The sequence below is a fragment of the Amphichorda felina genome (assembly GCF_050947745.1).
Source record: "Amphichorda felina strain 45539 chromosome Unknown scaffold_8, whole genome shotgun sequence".
Lineage (NCBI taxonomy): Eukaryota > Fungi > Ascomycota > Sordariomycetes > Hypocreales > Bionectriaceae > Amphichorda > Amphichorda felina.
In genome coordinates, this window is record NW_028145042.1 from 1,377,161 (window position 1) to 1,400,324 (window position 23,164).

At 55.3% G+C, this 23,164-nt stretch overlaps 7 protein-coding genes across 7 annotated transcripts; 4 read left to right on the forward strand and 3 right to left on the reverse strand.

Moving 5' to 3' along the window:
- Positions 1 to 502: 502 nt before the first annotated feature.
- On the reverse strand, positions 503 to 5,089 carry ACO1O0_008086 (RNA helicase aquarius; the record flags this gene model as incomplete). The annotated part of the gene is made up of 6 exons (XM_083197452.1): positions 503 to 966; positions 1,018 to 3,275; positions 3,328 to 4,147; positions 4,203 to 4,589; positions 4,642 to 4,742; positions 4,803 to 5,089. 6 exons carry the CDS (start codon positions 5,087 to 5,089, stop codon positions 503 to 505), a joined length of 4,317 nt encoding a protein of 1,438 aa, XP_083046920.1.
- An 837-nt stretch (positions 5,090 to 5,926) lies between these two features.
- Positions 5,927 to 8,663, forward strand: ACO1O0_008087 (THO complex subunit 1 transcription elongation factor-domain-containing protein; the record flags this gene model as incomplete). Its single annotated transcript, XM_083197453.1, has 5 exons — positions 5,927 to 6,229; positions 6,291 to 7,082; positions 7,145 to 7,300; positions 7,356 to 8,249; positions 8,307 to 8,663. 5 exons carry the CDS (start codon positions 5,927 to 5,929, stop codon positions 8,661 to 8,663), a joined length of 2,502 nt encoding a protein of 833 aa, XP_083046921.1.
- Positions 8,664 to 9,011: 348 nt separating this feature from the next.
- TIF5 (translation initiation factor eIF5) lies at positions 9,012 to 10,339 on the reverse strand (the record flags this gene model as incomplete). The annotated part of the gene is made up of 2 exons (XM_083197454.1): positions 9,012 to 9,296; positions 9,356 to 10,339. The coding sequence occupies 2 exons, from the start codon at positions 10,337 to 10,339 to the stop codon at positions 9,012 to 9,014; spliced, it is 1,269 nt and encodes a 422-aa protein (XP_083046922.1).
- Positions 10,340 to 11,721: 1,382 nt separating this feature from the next.
- ACO1O0_008089 (cytochrome P450) lies at positions 11,722 to 13,538 on the reverse strand (the record flags this gene model as incomplete). Its single annotated transcript, XM_083197455.1, has 5 exons — positions 11,722 to 11,905; positions 11,987 to 12,519; positions 12,924 to 13,067; positions 13,123 to 13,153; positions 13,210 to 13,538. The coding sequence occupies 5 exons, from the start codon at positions 13,536 to 13,538 to the stop codon at positions 11,722 to 11,724; spliced, it is 1,221 nt and encodes a 406-aa protein (XP_083046923.1).
- A 2,432-nt stretch (positions 13,539 to 15,970) lies between these two features.
- Positions 15,971 to 18,996, forward strand: ACO1O0_008090 (uncharacterized protein; the record flags this gene model as incomplete). Its single annotated transcript, XM_083197456.1, has 2 exons — positions 15,971 to 17,891; positions 17,963 to 18,996. 2 exons carry the CDS (start codon positions 15,971 to 15,973, stop codon positions 18,994 to 18,996), a joined length of 2,955 nt encoding a protein of 984 aa, XP_083046924.1.
- A 1,073-nt stretch (positions 18,997 to 20,069) lies between these two features.
- On the forward strand, positions 20,070 to 20,961 carry TIF6 (translation initiation factor 6; the record flags this gene model as incomplete). The annotated part of the gene is made up of 2 exons (XM_083197457.1): positions 20,070 to 20,104; positions 20,256 to 20,961. The coding sequence occupies 2 exons, from the start codon at positions 20,070 to 20,072 to the stop codon at positions 20,959 to 20,961; spliced, it is 741 nt and encodes a 246-aa protein (XP_083046925.1).
- Positions 20,962 to 22,127: 1,166 nt separating this feature from the next.
- On the forward strand, positions 22,128 to 23,039 carry EFM4 (S-adenosyl-L-methionine-dependent methyltransferase; the record flags this gene model as incomplete). The annotated part of the gene is made up of 2 exons (XM_083197458.1): positions 22,128 to 22,186; positions 22,262 to 23,039. The coding sequence occupies 2 exons, from the start codon at positions 22,128 to 22,130 to the stop codon at positions 23,037 to 23,039; spliced, it is 837 nt and encodes a 278-aa protein (XP_083046926.1).
- Positions 23,040 to 23,164: the final 125 nt, after the last annotated feature.

Consider the following 23,164-nt stretch of genomic DNA (forward strand, 5'->3'; position numbering starts at 1 on the left):
CATACATCCGTCTCAGCTGTGCCTTGCCATAGGCCTCCCTCGGTGACTCACTCGCAGCTTCGGCCATTTCCCGTTTCCTCACGAGCAGGTGTCTACTCCTACCTAGGTGGTACTGCTTGTTAGTAACCAACGGACGTCCCCCTAGGGTTCAACTCTCAAAAGGCAAACAGCCGCCCTGTGGCGGTAATGGGGTTACTATATGTAGCGCCAACAAACCCGCACAGCCAATATTACAATCTCACCTACCTATCATTGCTGTCTACTGGTGGCATGGCCCCATGGCAAGGACAAAAATTAAAGTCAGGGCATTTGCGTCAGCGGCTCCAACATCTGCACGTCTGCCGATCACCTGCAACAGCCTGGGTCTTGCCACCGACACATTGAGCACCAACAGACTGGTCACTGGTCCCTCCCTATCAGAGCCCATCTTGACAATTGAAATAGTGCGCCATTGCCGAATATTTGTCCGAGATTCCATCGCCCAAACCACGTCTCTATCAGTTTAATCCTCGCCCTCGCGTACTGTTTGCATGCCTGGCTCCTCGCCATCCTCATCATAATATGTTCCTTGTGCATCGTCCTCTGGCTCCTCTAGAATCGTTGGTTCCCCCGTCGCTCCATCTTGCTCTGCCTGGAGTTGCTTGACCTTTGTGTTGGTCATCTCAAAGACATATTGTCCCAGGTGCTCTACGCTCTCCATTGCAACTTCCCCATTCACGGGGCTATTCGGGTCTTCTGCAGCCAACATCCTCTCCGAAGGCCACAGCTCTCCCGTCACCAGCATCAGCTTGTCGGGTCTCTGGAGGAGCCTGTCAAACGCGGGTCGCAGTTCAGGGCACGCTTCAAAGACTTCCCGACGGCCCAGCACGTAAAGTCCTAGTCGAGCGCGGGAGACAGCCACTGTCATGCGGCGGACGTCGCGCAGATATCCAACTCTTGACGTCCTCGTGAGCGACAGAATGACATCTGTAACAAGTTAGCATTATCTCAAGATCAAAGGCACGTTGGTAAGCTTACAATCATTCTGCTCGCCTTGGTACTTATCCACCGTCGCCACAGCCTTGGGCAGCCCAAAGATGGGGTTCTTCGCGCAGCGGTGGCCTAGGACATCCCGAATTAATGCCCGCTGTCCCGCATACGTCGTGAGGATTGATATCTTGTCCGCCGGATATCCGAGCAGACGCATATATTGATAAATGGCGACAGCGTACTCGGCCTCTCCAAGGTTCTGGACAAAGTGTGGAGTCGGCTCCATCTCCCCTTTGCCTTTGTAGTCCGGCACGTTGATGAATTGGTAATCGTATTTGAAGCCAGCATTTGCCTTCAGGAACTCGTCGTTGTTCTGAACATTCGGCAAGTTACCTAGCTTGGGATACCGCCACTGATAGAGGCTTGCAATGGTTGGGCGAGCCCGTCCTTGTTGGTCAAGCATCACCGTCGGAACACCCAGGCGCACCAGCCGGGAGAACAGAGACTGCTCCAGGTTGGCGTAGTGGCGGAAAGCCAAGCTTTGGATGACGGGGGAGTTTTGGAAATGGTCGCCACAGAGGACGACTCTCTGCAATCCGAGTTCGCCGTTCACGGGTTTCTGCATAGCTAGCGGGATGAAGGTCTCGATCTCGGTGATTTGAGCTGCCTCTTCCATGACAACGTTGTCATAATGGAATCCAAGAGAGGCAATTTCACCTCTCCGGATCGCCGCATGAGTTGTCGTCATGGCGACAATGCGTGCTTCGTTCGTAAGCAGATAATTGGCTTTATCACGATCACGTCGTAGAATCTCGAACGGTAGCGCATCGGCCAGTTCGGTGAATATCTTGGAAATGTGGCGGTAGCACCCGTGTGCAATGTCGAGGACTTGCACCCGGTCGGCTTCAGGAGGGAACAGAGGTTGAGGGGCATCCGCGAAATACGCCTGGAACGGGAAGGCTTGGACAATTTCCGAGACGCTGGATTCGTCAGACGAAGCAATCTGCAGAAACTTCATCCAGGCCGGCTCCACGTAGACCGTGTTGAAGTAGCCAGCAGTCTCGGCTGAGTTGTCATGAGCACCGGGAGCGCCGAGGCTGGCTGCTAATTTTCTCACCTCCTGGAGGTACCGATCTCTGTTTTCAAGGAAGGATTCAACCCGGCCATGTTTGCTAAAGTTGCTCTCTGTGAGAAGCTCTTCCTCTCCATGACCTAGTCGCAAAAGATGCCGCTCGTCAATATCCAGGGCAACAATCTTGGCGAACAGCTGGTTCAACGCTTGATTGCTGTGTGCCACGAGCAAGGTCTTCTGCTCTGGGAAGTTATGGTATATGTTATTGATGATTTGCGTGGCAACATCAGTCTTTCCCGTTCCCGGAGGACCCACGACTACTGTGAGTCCAGGTTGGGAACCAGACATGATCGCCTCCGTCTGGGCGGCTGTGAATCGCACTGCGTTCAGCCTAGGTGCGTCCATCGGGTAGGGGCCCCTATTGGGAGGCTTATAGGTGGAGACTTTAAACACCTCAGGTTCGGCTTTCAGGGACGGTTCCGCACCACGGCGGCGCTTCTTGGATGGCTTCTTCTCCGCGGGCGGCGCTTCATCTTCCTTATCGGCAGATTCCAGAACGTACGGGGGGCCAAAGCTTCCAGAGACGTCATCGTTAGGCTCGACCGTCTTTCCAGGTAGGCTTTCCACCAAATGATTCCAATCGAGAAAGGTGTCTCGGTAATCGACCTTCTTTATGCGGTTTGGGAGGTTCTTGTGGTGAGCTCCGGCTGGATCCCCATAGCCCAAGAACACCTCGTGTAACCACGATGGAAGGGGTACCTCAGACAGTACAAGACTGCGAATAGACTCCAGAACAGGCTTGAAGTTATTTTCCCTTCTACCCCGCCGTAGGAGGAGGTTGATTCGGCCGTAGATGTCGGGTCGGCCAGCTGCAGCCAGCTCGGCGTCTTGGGCGTAGGTCCGAGGATCGAGCTTCAGTTGAATGCGCCGCTTGCTGTCCAATCCTGAAGCTCCGTCACGGACATGACGGCCTTTGTCGTCAGTTATTTGGCTGATGACGGCTGTTCGGATAGACAAAATTCCGAGCTTCTCATTTTCAGGCTGAACTCCGTCTTCATCGGCCAACTGTGATGAAGGTGGGTCGATTGCCAGGAGGAAGACGACGTCGTCAGCTCGCAACGAGTCCCACTCTCTCCGGACACCTTCGCCTAACTTTCGAACGTCAACCAAGATCTCCGCTCGGACTACCGATGGCTGGTCTTCGCCGACCAAGGGAGGGGCAACTTCGAGAATACTATAGAGAGTAATCAGTGATGTGCCTGAGAAAGGGACACGGGTTCACTCACGATGGATTGGATACAGGCATGGCCATCTTAGAAAATCCGGCAAAATGAGTCCCTCCTGAGCGGCGAGACTCTGGTTTCAAACGACGTAGTGCCGAATCGATGTCGTTGCGGATTCCATAGAACGCCTCCCGGCGATACAGGACCAACGCCCTCCATAAGAAGTCGCCAACTGAAAGGTATTGCAAATTCAGCTTGGGAAGAGCAAGGGGGCGTGAACCATCGTAAGAATCGGCGCGCTGGAAACTGCTGTCGAACAAAGTCTGCTCGGTGGGTACAAGCGACATGCCATGGGTAGACTCTTGAAACGTCTTTCTTCTTTCGAACGTAGAAAGGAGGATTTCCATGCACAATTTGCGATCCAACGTCAAGTTCAAGCTTCCGGGGTAGGACGATCGCAAATCCAGGAGCGACATCAGGCGTACAATCTCTTCATCCGTCAATGGTTCAAGGAGAGGTTCAAGTTCTTCCCTCTTGTCGATAGAACCATAGTTGGATAACGCCAGCACCACAAGCTTGTCCTTGAAATGTTTCAGGGAAACACGCTGAAGCCTCCCGAGCCGCGTGCAATGTTTTTCGTATGCTTCCGAGGGGCTGAGTTGAGCCCCGGTTTGATCATCTATAGGGAAGTAAGTGTAGTGAACAAGAAGCGCATGCAGCTCTCTAAGAAGGCCGTTGTCCTCGTCGTTGTACATGGGCGAAAGCTTCATAGCCGGGATGAGGTGTAGATCATGGAGAAGAGTGTTGAGGTACCGCCGCGTGGGCAGCTGGCTCTGGAGGTCCGAGATAAACTCGGTGAAGCGCTCGCAGTATAGTGTCTCCTCTGGGACCCGAGTTAGCCATGCCATAGAGCTCGCCCTTGAGGCTTCTGAACGTACCTGGTTTGCCCTTGGCCTCAAGGAGCAGTGATAAAAAGTCGAGGAGCAATGTGTATAGCCATGACCGCTCAAACCGCAACCTCGATTTGGTAGCATCGTCCGCGGCGTCCCACCTCTTGAGGGCTGCCCTCCAAGCCTTCTTCAAATGCCCATTTTGGCTCAGCTGGGCTTCGCGCACATTGTCGCTAGAAAGATTGTGCCACACTCCAATAGACACCAAAGGGGCACACTCCTTCCTTATAATGGCACAGTCGAGGCTCTGGAATGCGTGAATGAGGAAGCAAAGGAGATGTGTTCTGATGGGCGTGGAAACTGTCCGGTCAAGCATCATGGAGATGACGCGCTGGAACATAGAAGAGAACTCGGCCGGACGATCTTCAAAAAGACCTAGATTGATGGGTCAGTGGATGGACCGCCTTTCTTTCAGGTTGAAGCTTACTCCATGTTTCGAGTTGCTCGCGTCTCTTAACGTTTACAATGAGTGCGATCAGAAGGACGTGAAAGTTGGACGATTCGTCAGTATAGCCGGGCCACAGGTAGCTAGAAGCTATCATGTCAGCAATCCCAGCTCCAACAGAAGATTTTTGCAGTACCACACACCTCTCCAATGTCTGGAGGCTCTCTAAGAGTCGCAGCGACTTGTACTGGAAGCCATCACGCTCCAAGACGTCCCATATGCCCTGTTTAAGCACATCATTCTTGACCTTGGGCTGCGCAGGCTTCTTGACCGGCTTCAACCAGTGCTTCCGGGCGAGTTGCACAAACGGGTGCTCTTCCTCCTCGACTTCGGCCGGTGTTGGGCGCTCTTTGGCGGCGTCGCGCGGTGCATCAGAGGGCTTCTGGGCCTTGGTGGCACCGCTGCCCTTGAGCCTCTTGGTATTCGGCATGCCTGGAGCTAGCCCCAGATCGCGTCATGAGGCGCCGGAAGGGTGTCGAAGAGGCTTCGCGCAGCAATTCGCCGAGTTTTTGACACCGTCGAGTCGATTTGGCCGTCAGGGTTGTGGTGGTCGCGGAGGGCGGTGCAGGAGCGCGATGACAGGACAGTTTCATGGCGGATGCTCCAGAAATTTCAGCCTTGCAGCGGCCAAAGCCCAGAGCTGCCCCTCCAAGTCCCCAGTACTTCTTCCCCAGGGGATTCTGCGTCTGACATAATTAACGGTACACTTAGATACACATCCCGAAGCTGGGTTACCTTTTTGAGGGATTCTCCAACCCAAGAAGAAATGCGTCCAAATGTCCGTACGAAGTACTCCGTACTTTCCCTTATTCATATTAGGGCATACTTTTAATTCCTATAAGCTACTCTCAGTCTTCAATTTTGGTGTTTAGTTTGTGACTGATGCATAGGTGCGGATACTCAGTGGATAATAACCTGACGTCGGTTGAAAACTAATACTTACTGAGTAGGCACCATATTGGTAGCGTCGTTCTTTTTGACACCTTGATTCCTCCTGCCCATATAATGTACCAGGAACGCGGTCCATCCTCAGCCTTGGCTGCTCATTGTTTCCCATGACAAAAACGTCCGACGCTGAGTTAACCATCATTGCTAGTACTCGTAATTGTGCCACCATCCTGCCGAGCACCTTTTCTCTAGCAAACAGAGAACAGCTTACGATACATGACACATATCGATAACCTCATCAACCTCTGCGCTTGCCGCAGCAACCTTCCGGCGTTTCCTCAGGCTGGTCTGCTTGGAACGACGCGCCGTCGCTTCCACCATGGCCCTCGGCGTTGAAGACCTAGGCGTTCCATCCGTGACTGCCTTCGGCGCTCTTCTGAATGAGCTTTTAGATGAGGCAGCGGCTTTGAAACCCCCTTCCACCGACCGCACCCCGTCGTCAAGTATAGAGCCTCCCATCAACAAGCACGACCTCAAGAACCTCTCCGATCGCATTGCCTCTACCTTCTCCACGACCATCCCGGAGGGGGCCGATGATGATGAGTTTTCTAAGAGTCGGCCCAGGGCGCGCAAGTTCGCTGCCATCGAGGCTGTGTCACGAGATTTCTTCACCAAGCTGACAGTAAGGATGGACCCCAAAGCCAGTTTGCACCCAGTCCGGCATAAGCTAAACGACTTCCCAGGCTTCGACACCGATTGACAGCCCCGAGTTTGTCCAGATGTGGAACTTCCTCGATATCCTCTCCATACTCTCCGACGACGGCCACTGTGAACCAGCGTTGCTCTTCTGGCTGATTGAGGAGCTTCTCGACAGCCAAACCATTGCTGGTTGCCGGATCATTTTCGACTACCTCGAGTCGCGGCGCGAACGCATCACGGCAAAGAATTTCAAGCAGACGAACCTTGTCATCCTGCGCAGCTGCAATGAGCTGCTCAGGCGACTTTCGCGGGCAGAAGACACAGCTTTCTGCGGCAGGGTCTTCATCTTTCTGTTCCAGAGCTTTCCCCTTGGCGACAGGAGCTCGGTCAACCTGCGCGGTGAATACCACGCCGAAAATGTTACGACGTTTGAGGCCCCTGGAAAGGACGATTCAGAAATGGATGTTGACTCCCGGGGGAATACTCAGACGGAGGTAGCAGACGCCAAGACTGATGAGAAGGGAGTCGCAAAGAAAGTAGACGAGCTTCCGTCATTCGACGAACTATACCGTCTATTCTGGCCTTTGCAGGAGTATTTTAGCCAACCTCTTACTCTCTTCGACGCATCAAACTTCGCCAAGTTTCGGCGTGGCGTAGAGGAAACTGTACGGACCTTTAAGACTTATCCGTCGGACGAGGGGTCGTCACGGTTGCCAAACACACATGAGGAGCCACAGCAGAGCCTCAAGCGCAAGCGTGATGGAACTGGAAACGATGAGCAGTCAGAGGCCTTCAATCCAAAGTATCTCACGAGCAGAGATCTGTTCGAGTTGGAGGTAGGCTACACCAGGCCGCTCATCAGTTCAGCCAACCCGCAAAAGCTAACTTCTTCCAACAGGTTGGGGACCTGACCTTCCGCCGCCATATTCTCGTCCAGATATTAATTGTCCTGACTTTTATCTCCTCCTGGACGGCTGAAGCCAAGAAGAAATACGAAGGGATGAACACGCCAAACAAGTCCGTCATGTACAGCGGCGAGTTTGGAGAAGAGGAAGTGAGTTTTCCAGCAAGCCTTACCTCCGTGTAGTTTTTTTGCTCATCAGCCATAGGCCAAATGGGCACGGGATACAAAGCATCGGATTGCGGATTATATGAGAAAAGACCAGCCAGGAAGATTCTTCTACAGAATGGTCGACACAGTTCTCGCCAGGGACAAGAACTGGGTCTATTGGAAAATGGCCAATTGTGAGCCTATCCGGCGAGACCCTGTGCCCCCCGAGGTCTGGGCAGACGCACAGGCTGCCGCACAGCGGTCGACAACAAATAAGCGTCTGAGGCCCGTCCCGCTTAATGCTGTGTCCATGGAGTTCCTCGAGGAGAAGGATCGTGACAAGGTCATGGAGGAGCTGAAGGATCCCGAGCGATATCAAATCCCAGATCTTGATTCCTTCAAAGCCAAGATCGCCGATGATGATTTTGAAATCTCCATGGCCTCCGATGAGCAGGCCAAGGCCAAGGCCGTTGTCAGCAAGGCAAGCAAGAGCTGGAGAGCCTTACGGATAGCCAGAGATTTCAAGCTGGCTGCCTTCGACAAGATTGATGATCCTAACGATATCAGCGCAATATTCGAGCCGCTCGAAGATATCGATGCTGTGGATGACGACGCCGCCGCAGGTGAGGAGGACATGCCTTCCAACAGGGAAACCGTTGTTATCTCCGGCCCGGCCGGCGTTGGGAAGACTACGCTCGTGGACAAACTTCTAGAAGCGCACAAGGGCGTCTTTGGGCGTGTAGTGCGGCACACAACGAGGGAGCCGGTCGAGGGGGAGGCGAACGGCAAGAGCTTCCACTTTGTCAAGGCGCTCGAGTTTAATCAGCTACGAGATGGCGACCGTCTAGTCGAGTACACCGAGCAAGGTGATGTCGCCTATGGCACCAGCTCCAAGGCAATAGACGCAGTCGTGGAGAGCGGCAAGGTTCCCGTCATCGAGCTGGATATGGAGGTAAGTTTGATCCCGTTTACAGAGCATTTGATGTACACTACTGACTGGCCTTTATAGGCTGCCAAGTTCGCAAAGGACATGATGGACTTCCCAGCTCGTTATGTTCTCATCAAGCCCCCGACTTCCGAGGCTCTGGAATCCCGCCTGAATGATGCCGGTGGCCGTGATGACAGCACCATCAAATCCATCGTTGACGGCCTCGCCGAGCAGCTCGACGAGTCCAAGACGTCCGAACTCTATCACAGCACAATCGTAAATGATGACCTGGAGCAGACGATCAAGACGATTGGGGAGTTCCTGTACAAGAAGGACGGCGGAGAGGAGGAGCAAATGCAGGAAGGTGAAGTGGCTGCCGGGGAGGAGGCCACCAATGGGGGTGACCAGATGGAAGTTGACGCCAAAGCCGATTCATGAGAGGAGGGGTATACTATCCTGATGCGATCGTTGTGTAGAATTATTATTTTGCTGGGCTGGGCCAAGGACGAGATAGAGTTTACTTGGCTAAGGAATCATGATACCCAAATTACCACTTGGGCTCTACGGACAGCTACATGTATTCGGAGGTTTAGCACAATTAAGCGACTTATTATACTTCAGAGAAGTTTATGTGAAATGATAGCGGCTCCAGAATCAGGTTAAATTCCAATCTAGAAATGTGATTCTACTCGAAGCTCTTTTGACACAAGAGTGAGGAGAACACAAGGCTCTGTCGACCCAAACAATAGCTCAGACATGCATACACAACAGTGGAATAGCAGCTGCTTACTCCTCCTCGGAAGATTCCTCCTCGTCGGCCTCGGCAAGCCATTCGAGGAAAGGAGCAGCAGCCTTTCGGACCTTCTTGGAGATGGACACATCGGTGTACTTCTTGCTGGCCTTGGAGCCCCACTTGAGGACGACCTCCTCGTTGACCAGATCGTAGTGGTAGTACAGCTGCAGGATCTTGACGACCTGAGAGTACGCATCAGGGTTGTCCTGGGCAAGAGTACCGAGCAGGCGCTCAGTGCCTCCGAGGAGGGCCCTCTCATGGCGTTCAGAAGTGATGACCTAGGAAATATTAGCGACTTCATGTTCCAAATACGTGTGTGCGCGCGACTTCGACTCACCTGCTTGAGCATGCTAGCGCGCTTGGGGATCTGAGCACAGATGTTCTTGTCGAAGATGGTCTGGACGAGGACCAGGACGGTGCGGTGCTTGGACTCAATACCCAGCTCCTTGGCCTTCACGTAGATGTTGATGGAGTCGACCTTGTCAACAGAGCCCTTCTCCTGTGCTTGGGCCAAGATCCAGTTGCCAAGATCGTCGTAGACGGTGTTGCCACCTTCCTCCTCGTCATCATCTCCAATATTCAACTTCTGCTTGAACTCGCCAGGGAGCTGCGCTTGACGGGCCTTGACAGCCTCCTCGCTGACATCGACGGCCCAATCATCATCTCTGATCTCAGCTTTAACATTGACCTCCGGGGCTTCAGCCTGCATCTTCTGGAACTCATCGTCGCTACCGGCGTCGCCATTGTCGTCGTTGCCGTTGGAGCCATTCTCGGAAGCTTCCTCGCCACCGCTGCCGCTGCCGTTCTCCTTGCCAGCGCCGCCGTTCTGCTGCTTGGCCTTCTTGGCAGCCCTGCGCTCAGCCTTGTCTTTCTTTCCACCCTTCTTGGGCTGGTTCTTGAGGATGAAGCTGCTCAGCTTGAGGCGGAGATCAACGTCGGTGCGCTGGCCACAGGCCTTGCAGTCAAGGATGATGTGGCCATCCTTGATGACGACGTCGGTCTCGGGGTTCTTGCACTTCTTGCAGAGAACGAACTTGTTGATGAAGCCATCAAGGTGGTCCTGGAGCTTGGCCGCGTCATGAGCGCCGTTGATGATCCAGCGGTCGTCCTTGGGATCCATGTTGGTCTGGGCACCCAGCTCGAAGCCAAAGTACTTGATGACGTGGGCCCCGGGGCGGGCGAGGGACTGAGCGACGCTGGACAGGTTGACGACGACGGTCTTGATACCGTTGCCCTTGCCCTCAATCTTGGTCTGGAGACGCTCCATCTTGTAGCGATAGAAGGCGTCGCTGACATCGCGGCGGACGTTGATGAGAGACATGTTTGCGGTGTTGCGTGAGAATTCTTGGTAGACAGGCGTTGAGTAGGCGAAGGCGAGGCTGAGTGGGCGTGAGCTGGGAGGGTCTCTAGGGTGACGACAGCGTCATGAAGAGAGTCGGGTGGCGAGATGGGAAGAGTTGCAGAGGCGAGCACGGAAGGTATCAAAGCTCAGGATGACTTCTGGTTGACATAAGGGCAAACCGATGACAGTGGTTGATGCAGTAGAGCGACATGAACTCGGGGCCGGAGGGCTTCAACCGTCAGTTGAGATGTCGGGACTGGAGGGTTTCCGCGGTATGCGAAATAACTGCAGCTTGAAGAAGTGTCTGGACACGGTGACTTGGTCGTGCTGATACATAAACAGCAATGTAGCCTGTCGGTTACTATGTGGCGGGTGTGCTTGTTGTCGAAGCGAAGTCGGATGTGATGGTGTCGATAGCGGCTTAACGAGGCGATGCTGGACGCAATATCGCTACCTACGAGGAGGCAAATCGAGTAATGGAGAGCGGTGATGGGCAGTTCCGGGGGTCCGGTGGGAGAGCGATTCCGCAGCGGGAGGCAAGTTGGGGGAGAAACAGAGGAGGCTCTGGTGGGAAAGATGGCCAAAGGTTCTGTGAAGAAGAGGAGAGAAAAAAAAATTGTGGAAGTTGTGAGGCGGGTGGAGGTTTAAAGATGGGCTGGCTGGCTGGGTGGATGGGTGGACTTGCGGGCTTGGTGGGCTGCGTGCGTGGGCTGCGTGGCCACTGATGTGCTCTGTGTGCTCTGTGTGGCGGCTCACAGCAGCAAACTGGGGACCTGGAATGGATTTTTCGTGGCACCTGAGCGATGGGGCACCCGCGGGTTCCATGCGCGGGCACTTTTGGCTGAGCACTTTGGCAGCACCCGGACACCACAGACCACAGGCAACAGGGAACACAGGCCCCCCTGATGGAAGCCTCCAGTGCTCTCCACTAGCGCCGGCGGGGTGGCCCCCGGTGCCGGATTAACTTGGCTTTGTGCTGCATGTCACAAGCTGTGCATCACTTCATTAATTGTTCTCGTTGCTTGGCCGCTACACCCCACTTCGTGAATACAAACAAAACACGGAGCCATCCGTGATCCACCTCCCCGAGACGCAAACTGATCTTCAGGGCTGCCAATGCTTTCGTGCAAGTACGAATGTTCATACTCGTACTCGCACCACTGGCGATTCATGCCAGAATGACGCCCCGGAACCGCCTGCCCGGTGGCGATGAGCCCGGCTTTGAGCGCGAGTCATAGGCACGACAAAGTATTCCGCTTGTCTGACTACCTTATTCAAGCCGCCCCAAACGCCTCGGTAGGCGATACTGTCTTATCTTTGACCAGAGGGTGTTCGCCTATCCCCGTATTTACAAGACTGTTTCAAGCCTTGGCTTCACCGAGGTTTAAGGGACGAAAGTGTAGCAAGCATCGCTGCCCCAGCGGCCGCGATGAGATGAGTTGGTCCGACACGGCCATGGCTTCATCTGTCATAGAGACATGCGGCGTCGTGCCATAGTCTGAGTACACGTCCCGCAGGAGCGTCTTCATCTCCGCGAGAGCCAGGCTACAAACCGCCCAACATTAGCCGTTATTTGCTCTCAAACGCTTGTTGTGTGAGGAGGCTGGGGGGGAGGGGGGGACTTACTGCTTGCCCACGCATCCTCTGCCGCCATTGGAAAACGCAAACAGCAGGCGCCTCCTCTCTGTGTCGCCCTCGGCCTGGAGCCACCGATCCGGGTTGAACTTTTGTGGCTCCGGGTACACATCGTGGTTGAGGCGCTGGACGGAGTATGCCTGGCAGCTGACCAGGGTCCCTCCCGGGATCCAAGTTCCATCAATTGTCCGGCCTCCGGCAGGGACGTGGCGGGGGAGGGACATGGGAATCGGCGGGAAGCAGCGGAGACCTTCGGAGACCACGGCATCGAGAAATGGTAGTTGGTCCAGGGGCAAGTCGCGATTCTGCCGCAGTTCCTCCTGCAGTCGACGCTGGAACTCCAGGGACCGGGGCTGCGAGAGCTCCCACATCAGGAAGCACAGGCCGTCCCCCGTCGTGTCTACGCCTGCCGCCATATGGTCGAGGCACTCGGCCGCTGCATCAGTCGAGTCAAGCTCTTCCCCCATCTTCTCTCTTAGACGGCTCATGAGGGTAAAAGTGGCAGGGTCAGGACACTTGCTCGTCTGCAAGACATAATTGTCAGCCAATGGTGTCTCTCTAGGTTTGATGAAAAAGTACAGTATTCCCGAGATGAGACGGTGGAGAGCTGGGCTGTAGAAGGAGATCAGTCGATCTGGGCTGCCGTGTCAGCTAGGGCTTATCGAGTTGGCGGAGGGGCGCCTCTCTGCATTCGTACTTTGCAAGCTGTCATCCCCCGCTAACTGATGCATCATTTCTTGGTCTGTGGCATCTTCCAGGCAGTTGCTACCTCGCGGATGGAAGAGATGATGGGTGATGCAGTCACAGGCATATGCATGCAAAGCTATTACGGTCAGTTAGCCGACGACGATTCCACGGTCTACTGACGAACCTATCTATCATAGAGTCAGCCATGGTATCCAAGATGTGGGAACTCAAGGGAACTTACAAAGATATCATGAGCTTGCTCACCGGCACTGGTGCAGCGCTGGAGAAACTTCCTGGAGCGTTCTTGGATTCCCCCAATGGCAGGGCCACGCATGATATTGGAATTAGCATATCGGTCCGCGAGAACCCGTTTCCTCTTTGCGTGCTGTATGCTGCTTAAGATATGACAATTCTAGTAGTATGTCATGACGTGTACTTACATCAGCCTTATTCAATGTCGTGAACATGGTCCTGCCAGGCGAATCTCAGCCAGTCCTACCAAGGCAACGAGATAAAGTAAGGAGTACCTTCGGCCATAGACCTTGAAGAGGTCATAGAAGTCGCTCTTGTCGTACCCGCTTCCGCTAGAGCAATATATCTCCTTAAGAGCAGCCCATGATGTGAACGAGACTTCATTGGGAGCAACGCGCACAACAGGACCATAGCGCAGATGCAAGTCGTGGATGTAAAGGGTACGATTGGCCGCAAACTCGTTCCGTTTCAGCTCCAGGGACGTGAATGCCGAAACTCTAGGGCCAGGGATCTTGCGCAATGGTGATGAGAGACGCCGGACCACGAAGAGTACGAGGGCGGCAAGGCCGACAACGGCCACCGAAATGGGCGAGAGAAGTAGCATGACAAAATAGATTTGCGAGCTTTTCTTTTACAGCAGCGGCATTTGATAACAAGATGTCTTTTAAGGACCAGGACATATGGCAGATTGATATGATCGACAAGCTTTGGATTAAGGTTCAGTTGGTGAGGTGGTTGAGAGCTCCGAGGACGGATGCCTCGAAAGGGTAAGTCGTCAAGCGCGGGGCAACAGAAAAGCGGTAGGAACATTGGACTCGGTATCCGTGTAGTTTATTTGACTGTAAATCCTGAAAAATGCCTTACCTCCTAACATTTTTTTGCATAGTACCTACCTGTATTATAATATTTCTTCGGATACTTATTATCATATCACTTCCATACTTGCCTATTAAAAGAGAGGAGCGGAATGGCGAAGACGTATCCGTAGCAGTCTCTGAATACACGTAGCTTCTTCACCTTTCAAAGAGTTGTCAACCCCCGTCTACCATATCCGTCGAAATTCAATTCAAGGGAGAGAGAGATGCTGCCCAGTGCGATCACGTCCAATGTCTAAGGTCGTGGTTAGTATTAGTAACAATATTCTTCTTGGAAGCGCATTCAAGGTCACGTGGCCACTGGCTGTTCCAAGGTTCCTTGTCCGCGGGAGGCAATTACATCTTGGTCTCAGCATGTCCGTTCCCACAGAGCGCAGTGCGAAGAAGACGCCGATGCATTATTTGCTGCATGCAGGGGTCATTACTGCAGACGAGGCTGACCACGCATTGGCAACTGGAAGTGGCAACTTCGAGGTGGGAAAGTGGGATTGATCCATCATCCCTTCCCACGTATTACTACTCCGTACTACGAGTACTCCGTACAGACATAAGTGTAGGAGGGCGGGGTGGGGCCCAGGTTGGTTTCTATTCATAGAAACACCACTACAGTGCAGCAGTGGCCTGTCAGGAAATTCAGTCTTCACTCTTCAGCTCCCGCAGGGCGAAACACCTTCCCGTTGGCGCGGCAAGTGCGGTTCCTCACTTGCTCCTGCGTGCAGCTCCTAGACATGCGTGGAGGGGCGCGGTGCCAGCAGGATGATCTGGCAACCTTTTTTGAGTTTTTTGAGCACGGTTGCACGGTTCTGAGGTGATGGAGGTACAATCTAATCTTTGACTCTTGGACCGTTGTTGACGGCCTATTGATTAACCGTCCAACGGTCAGCCAGATGTGGGGGGCCATCCCAAGAGAGAAGGTCAAGACTCAAGAGTCGGAGCAGAGAACTTGGAAGAGCCCCGATCGGCATCAGCCCTGCGGCGCCGGCGTCACTGTCGGCATTGGGTCCTGAACTTCTGGTTGTCCGCAACTCGCCACAAGTCCACCTCACCGGGGGGGGGTCCGAGACAGCTGGGATTCCAGCATGTTTCTGGTTTCGAGTTTCTGGGCATCGTTTAAGTTGTTTCGCAACATAGAAAAAAAAGGCGAGGCCGCGAGACCCTAAAATCCCACACACACGTGCCCTGGCCTACCGGCGCGAACTCTCTGCGGACTGCCTTGCCACCATCTGTATATCTGTTACGGATACTCCGTACTTGTACCGGTAAGTGGTGCGCACCATCTGCGGCGCGAGCTAGTACCTAGTGATATTTCCTGGGGTCCTGGACGGTTGACTCGGGCTGAGGCCTCTCCCACTTCCTGTCATCACCGTCACCACCTCCTCTTCCTTCCTCCACCTCCAATCTCGGTTCATTTCGCAAACCTGTGCCCTGTCTGACAAGAATCGCCTCCGTCAACGGCCCCAATTGAGTCCCCAGAAATAAAGGCCCACGGGAGACGGAACCGCTTCCTCTAGGCGAGGCACCCTCGGTATCCAGTCGCGAGAGGAGAGCTAGAGAGCTGAGAGAGCACAGCCCCCCGGCCACCCCCCTACTAACAACCGTCTTGGGATCCGCGACCACGCCAGCCAGCGCAGAAAAAGCCCTTTGACAGGGGATATCGAATGCAGTGAGGGAAAAAAAAACGGCCCCAGCGAACGGAGAAGTCGGGTCGAGTGCGACACGAGTGCGACACGGAGAGGAGTCGACAGCAGTCAGCCAACGCCAACAAACAATCAACCCACCAACCCCGGCCGGTTGCATTGCCAGTGTTCAAAAAATAGGAACAGCGTTGCGCCTCGCGTTCCACTAGTGCACCGCCCGCAATTTCGAGCACTGGAGTGCACCGTGTGCAGCGCGCAGTGTGCACGACGTGCAGGACGTCGAGCGTGCAGTGCGCGTGGTGGTGCAGACATACTAGGCGCATCACTGCCTCGCTCCCCACATTTGGCACATACATCCCTACGCCTACGTGCTGCCAGAGGGAGACGGGCCCAGCTTCCCTTGCTTGAGCCCTCTCGCTTCCCGCGCGCGCTCCCCATTGTCGGGTGCCGCCTGGACAGGATAGGATAGGTCAAGCCAAATTTGGCCTCGTCCTTGTTCCACGTCCCTCGACTTTCTCCTGAACATGCCGACCCTCCCCCGCCTCAGCAGACACAGCAACCGTTCCCAAAACGCCCTCGTCGAGCCGCCGGTTGCTGCCGCTGGGGGAGGAACAGGAGACGCTGCTTCAATCCAGGCCCAAGGCCACCAGACCCGACCCTCTCAATCTCAATCCCAGGTGCTGAACCAGGCTCACAACAAGCTCTCCAAGCTTTGTACCAAAGGCGAGCCCCAGGAGCCGGCTGAGCTTCCGTCGCAGAATACCCACGCTGGCCCCTCGGCCCAGTCGTCCAACGTCGGCTTCAGCTCCAGCGAGTCGTCCTTTATCGACCCGCGACCGCCCCCGCCGCCTCTGTCGACACAAGACTTACCGTCGGCACCCCTTGGCCCAAGTGGCGGCGCCCCGTTGCCTGCCCAGGTCTACAGAGTGTCCCCCGATACATCTGCCATCGACTCCCCCGTCTTCGATAGCCAGCACCGCGAATTTATCGAGCCAACGGTGAACCGCTCGCAGAGCCAACGCTACAGCACCTACGCTGCCCTCCCTCACCAACAGCAGGTGCAGCAGCAGGGGCTCGAGTACCGGCAGCAGGCTTACGGCGCAGGATCGGCTTCGCTTGAGAACCTTCCCGTCACCGCCGGATACGCGCAGCCCCCGCACCCCGCACCCGAGAAGAAGTCGAAGAAGCGCGGCTTTATCAAGGGCTTCTTCTCTGGCTCTAGCCGATCCAGCAGCGCCAACCAGCAGCATCACCAACAGTCGCCGGCGCCACCCCAAGCCCCGCCTCAGAGCGCGTACGATAACACCGGCGGTCTTGCCCGAAGGGCGTCTAAAAGGGAGAGCACTGTGCCCGTCATAAACACGCGGCTATCGCAGCAGAATCAGTACCCCCCGGAGCGCGATTGGCAAGTCCCGGGATCCTACAGCGTAGAGAACTCACCGCTGCCAGACGTAGGCGAGGTCGACGAATACCAGTACCACAGCAGAGTCCCCGAATCTGATCAGGACGTCCGCTTGCAGGAATCACGGACATCGACAATCAGACCAGTTGGCAACGAACCAGAAACCCCCTACGACGAGGGCGCTTATCAGACTACGGGAGCAGTGCCAGCAGTGCCAACAGGACCAACAGGGCCGTATCAGCATCAGCGTCAGCAGCACCAGGGACCACCGCCACCACCCCACCAGTCTCACCAGCACCAACAGCTGCAACAGTCAGCCCCACCTTCGCAACCCCACGTCCAGCTACATCAGCAGGACCAACCACACCGACACGATCAGGCACCGTTGTATACTCAGCAGCCACCTTCAGGCCACACACAGCAGCAGCAGCAGCAGCAGCAGCAGCTTCAGTACGCCGCGGCTACGCCACCGACGTCGTACCAGCAAGTCGGCGAGCCTCGCCTTGCCACCAGCCAACTGGCAGCTCTGCAGCAGCAACACCGTCAGTCGTCCCAGTCGCTGTCGCACCACCACCACAACTCCGAGACCGTCTCCCAGGTCTCGCATGAGTCGCCGGTGACAGACCCAGACCAGCGATCCAGTGGCCAACAATCAGCCCAGGCATCGCCTGCTGCCAGCTACCCCACGCAGGTCCCGGATCTCGCGCCGACACCACCTAGCAACCCATCCTCGACACAGTTGGCAGGCCCCCATTCCCAGGCCCAGCAGTCATCGATGGCCCCGCCTTCCGGAGCGCCACCCACGAGCCGAGACAACAAAGCGCCGCCGCGTGGAGACGTGCCTTCCGGTCCACCCCCGAGCTACCGTCACAGCAACGCTTCGATGGGCACGCTCAACATTCCCCCTGGCCAGCCCGGCTCTCAGAACCCTGTGTTCAGAGACGGCACGCCAAGATTCGAGTCCCCCGGCATGGACCAAGGTCGACACAGCCCACAGCCAGACCGTGAGACTGCCGAGGGTGAGAAGGCATTCAAAGATCTATGTAAGTCTCACCATCGCCTCACCTCGCCTCCTAACACCTGCTCCCCCAACAACCGCTTACTTCTTGCGCAGTGACAAAGTATAAGAATGTCAAACGTCTTTATTTTGATGGCAAGTCCCAGATTGAGAATCTCACCGGCCAGGTGGAGCAGCTCCAGAACGCCGTCGCCAACCAACGCATTGCCCAGTCCAGGACAGCCCTGGACGACAACGAATATGCCACTCGCTTCAACCGGCTGAACGGCGCCATCAACAACTTGTCGTTCAACATCCGCAAGGACTGGCGCAGCCTGCCGCCATGGCTGGCTGGCTTCGTCAGCCCCGATGCACTGAAGACCGGCAAGCAAGAGATGACGGCGGTCGGACGAGCGGTCGTCTCGCGATGGATCGTCGGTGAGCTTTTCGACAAGTGCTTTCATCCTGGTCTGGATAACTCCCTGAGCTCGCAGCTCAAGGAGATTGAGCTGAGTATTCGCGGAAACGCCTATACCATGACCAGCCAGGAGGAATTCACGGCCCTGACGACCAAGGTGGTTCATTGGAGAATGACCACGCTGGACGGATTGCAGCAGACACTCAACTCACCGGCAGCAGCAGAGAACCGCCAGACCCTGACCAGCAAGGCGACGAGCAAACTCACGACCTACCTGTACCAGTTCCTGAACAACCCACCCCCGCCTGGAGTGGAAGGCAGCACGTCTATGATTGTGGAGCTGGCGGTCGGCATTGCGGCGAACCTGCCCCTAGAAAGCCGCGATGTGGCCATAATGTATCCTCTTCCTGGCGAAATCGTGCGGCCGGAAATTATGGAGGTGGAAAAGATAGAGCTACCGGCCTTGGAGGTGGAGGCAGAGGGGGACTCGGACTACTCGGAGGATGAGAAGGACAAGGGCAAGAGTCGAGGGGAGAAGACGAAGAGCGGTATGTGGAACTTGCTGCCACCCCGCAAGGACAGCCTTCCTGGGAACATCAGACGTGCTAGTACTGACGCGGGTTCCAACACAGCTCTTCCTAAGGACAACACCAGAGTGCGATTTGCGGGCTTCCCGGCGTGGGAGGTGAGGGGACGGCAGGTGCTGATGAAGGCGCCGGTATGGACGGTGTGAGGTTGTGGTTTTTATGCCAACGGGTCTTTTTCTCTTCTTTTCTTTTCTCGACGAGCAGGCGTGATGGACCGTCTAGAGCGGAAAGATACCAGACAGAACTCATGGTCAGGATGGCATATAGGAGAGGGGGTTACGTGCCTTGGACATGGAGGCGGTTCGTGTTGGATGGAACGGATAGTGATATGGTGAACAATGATGATGACTACCTAGTATCCATAAAATCAGACACCAAGATGAAAACCAGCAGCACCGTTCGAATTGGCCAATGGATAGTTCAGGGAGATGCCCCAGTCTGCGGGAGGGGAGAGGTGTGATGGATGGATGGGTGAACGGGTGTATGGTACGGCCCGTGTATGGCTTAGTGAGGTAGAGGCTGGGGATGATGGAGAATGACGAATCTAGCATCGCCTCTCCAAGGAGAGCTCTGATTTGTCCGCGCGAGGTCGAGGCCTGCCAGAAGCCCATGGCCCCCAACCCAAGAGCGGGTGTATTTGGAAACCGGCCCTGCCGCCCAGGCTGTTGGTTTTTTTGCGAAATGACTCGGGGACAGGTTTCTAAGGGACATGGTTCTGGATACCTTCTTTATTCAGCCTGTAGGGACGAATGCAGGGTATTGGAAGGCTTAGTTATGGAACGGGCGGTGATGCATTCTGGGTGATACTGCGAAAATCCATCAAAGTTGACTCACATGGACCCGTGGATGACTCTTCCCGTGGGTGCCCTCCACTGGGCTGCCCCTCCTGGCCTCCACTGACAGATGCTTGTACTAGGTATGGAAGGCTTGGAGCAGCACCTGTCCACTGTGGCCAGCGACCAGTTTAGCGCATTACCGCCCGCCGTCCCAGTCCTCCATCCAGGGTTATTAATACCACTAGGCGCCGAACTGCCATCGTACCAGAAAAATCTCGAGGCCCCTCAAGCACCACCACCACCACACAAACAACCAGACCAAACACCGGCGACCCTTACCTTGCAACTCAGGCGCCGGCACACTTCCGGTCTCTCCCAAATCTCTTTCAACCTCTTCCAGTATTCTAGCCACTCAGGTTCACAACCAGGGAACCTCTGCAATCATGGCTGTCCGCGCGCAGTTTGAAAACTCCAACGAGTGAGTACCCCGCCCCCGCCATACATTGTTCCCATGAAGCCCTCAGCCCAACCTGCTCGGCGATTTGGCCTGCGCGGGCAGCGAGCATCTTCAGAGGTGGTTGCATTTTGATACCTGGAATCCTGGTTTGCTAACTCCCATTTTCTTCCAGGATCGGCGTCTTCGCGACCCTGACCAACTCGTACGCCCTCGTGGCCCTCGGCGCCAGCGAGAACTTTTACAGTGTCTTCGAGGCCGAGCTGCAGGATGTGATCCCCACAGTCCGCACCACCATTGCCGGTACCCGCATCATCGGCCGTCTCACGGCCGGCAACCGCAAGGGCCTCCTCGTGCCCACGTCGACGACGGACCAGGAGCTGCAGCACCTGCGCAACTCGCTGCCCGACGAGATCCGCATCCAGCGCATCGAGGAGCGCCTCTCGGCCCTGGGCAACGTCATCGTCGCCAACGACCACATCGCCCTCGTCCACCCGGACCTCGAGCGTGAGACGGAGGAGATCATCGCCGACGTGCTTGGCGTCGAGGTCTTCCGCCAGACCGTCGCCGACAACGTCCTCGTCGGCAGCTACATGAGCCTGTCCAACCAGGGCGGCCTCGTGCACCCCAAGACCAGCATCCAGGACCAGGACGAGCTCTCGAGCCTGCTCCAGGTGCCCCTCGTTGCGGGTTCCGTCAACCGCGGCAGCAACGTCGTCGGCGCCGGCATGGTCGTCAACGACTGGCTCGCCGTGACCGGTCTCGACACCACTGCCACTGAGCTGAGCGTCATCGAGAGCGTCTTCCGCCTCGGCGAGGGCATGGGCCCCAGCAACATCAACACGAACATGAAGGACACGATAGTGGAGAGCTTCTACTAAAGACGCCTAAAATAAAAAAAGGCCGAGATTTTGTCTTGCTTGTAGCGGCTTTGGTCGCTGTTGTGCTGCTGGCCCTGGCGTTGGGGGGTGGGGAAAGGCGGGGAGCCTTGGGATTCCTTTTTTCTTTTCCGCGTTTAAACCGCTTTGGCATGTCATTTTCTGATATCATGGGCTTGGCTTAAGACAAGAGGACCCTGAGTGCAGAGACATGGACTCGGGGTGTGGATGAACAGCGGACGGTTTCTGCATGGGAGGCGTTTTCTATTATTCCTGGCTCTTTTGTATAGTTGGCCCCCGCTCTTGGGATCCGACTTGGGATATGGCGATTGCTATAGTGCAAGAAACAGTCTTTTGTGTGCTATCGCAATTACCCAGGCTTCACTAATGCAAGCTCGAAACAGCTTGATAGATGAAGTAACTCCCCACGCTCCTTTCGGCTCCTCAACATGGTCAACTTTGGGTTCCAAGGCTCCTAGGGCCAACCCACTTGGGCAACCCCTCCAAAGGCTCCATCTCACCGCCTGCCGCTTCCGCCCATGCCCAGACCCATCCCACCTTCAGCAACGCTGCTTTTGCCGGGCACATTGTTCGATCGACAAGCAGTGCCTTGTTCAAGGGACGTCAAGATGGGCACATTCACTTCTACGAGTATCTAGAATAATGATAGAAGTATAAAAGACTACTATATTTTTGCGATCCCACACTTAATAGTGTAACACTAATATCTAATGTTAAGAATAGCCTTGCAACTTTGGCCGGAGTTTAGTTGTGATCTCTTGAGCAAGGTCAACATAGATTGTGTAGACTTTCAATAATATTTTTGTGCAATATATTTCCTCGCTCTTTGGTAGGGAGGCATGGCAGAGAATTGGGGAAAAAAAAAAGAGTCTACAGGTTCTATGTAGAACCATGCCGAATAGACTGTTTGTAAGAGGAGAACATCCTAGGGTAGGATACGCTCGAGTTGTGGCAGTAGAGCTGCAAAAGCGGCATCGGCTCTAATACAAATTTGGATATATCAAGTGCAGATTGTCGAGCTCCCCCACCATCCAAAAGGCCATTTCTTGCGACATCGTCAATCCCAACCTGAGTTTCACGTTGTGTAACCCGACATTTGCTACTCTATACTTGGTTCGCAGAGTCTCTAGGGACACCCTAGAGTAGAAATGTCTACATCAAACCACCCACAGCATTTGGAGCCCTCGAAGCTCGGCACAAAAGAATAGTACGTATATGCCCCTACGAGGCGATATCGAGGGGTGACTATCAACTTACAAACAGATTAACTGACCTCTTATAGCTGGGATAATCTCTATACCAACGAGCTCTCCAACCACGCTGCTGACCCATCCGACATTGGAACTGTCTGGTTCGACGACTCCGACGCCGAGACCAAGATCCTCGACTTCCTCGAACACCACTTCCCGCCCGAGACGCTCCGTCGCGACGAGACCTCGTTCCTCGACCTGGGTTGTGGGAACGGCTCGCTTCTCCTGTCTCTCCGATACGGCAAACAGGATGACGACGAAGAAGATAGCGAGGATGAAGAGGGAGACGTAGAACAAGACCAGCAGTCAAAGGCGCAACGGAAACCCTGGACCGGCCGCTTCCTCGGGGTGGACTACAGCCCCCAGTCTGTCGCCTTCGCCCGGCAAATTGCCTCATCCCGCGGACTCTCCGAAAACATAACCTTTGAAGAGTGGGACGTGCTCGCAGGCCCCTTCGAGACCGTCCTCAACGGCCCCCAGACTTACGGCTGGGATGTGGTCCTCGATAAGGGCACCTTTGACGCGATATCTCTCAACTCCGAGACCGACGCCGCGGGGCGGCGCCCCTGCGAGGGCTACTGCGACCGCGTAAGGCAGCTTGTGCGGCCAGGCGGCTACTTTATCATCACGAGCTGCAACTGGACTGAGCCGGAGCTGCGAGCCTGGTTCGAGGAGCCTGGCGCGAGCGGGGGGTTCGTGGTTGATGGGAGGGTTGAGTACCGCACCTTCTCGTTTGGTGGCGTCAAGGGGCAGACCATAACTACGTTGTGCTTCCGCAAGAATGGCAGCCACTCTGCAGATGTCGAATGATTGCACTGGTAGCCGCCCTGCTGGCATTATTGTTGGTCCTCTTGCGATAAACTTTGATACCCTCGTGCCTCCCTGATTGCCGCTACATGCCGGGTCCAGCGCCTATAGGCAACTGCAGTAGTATT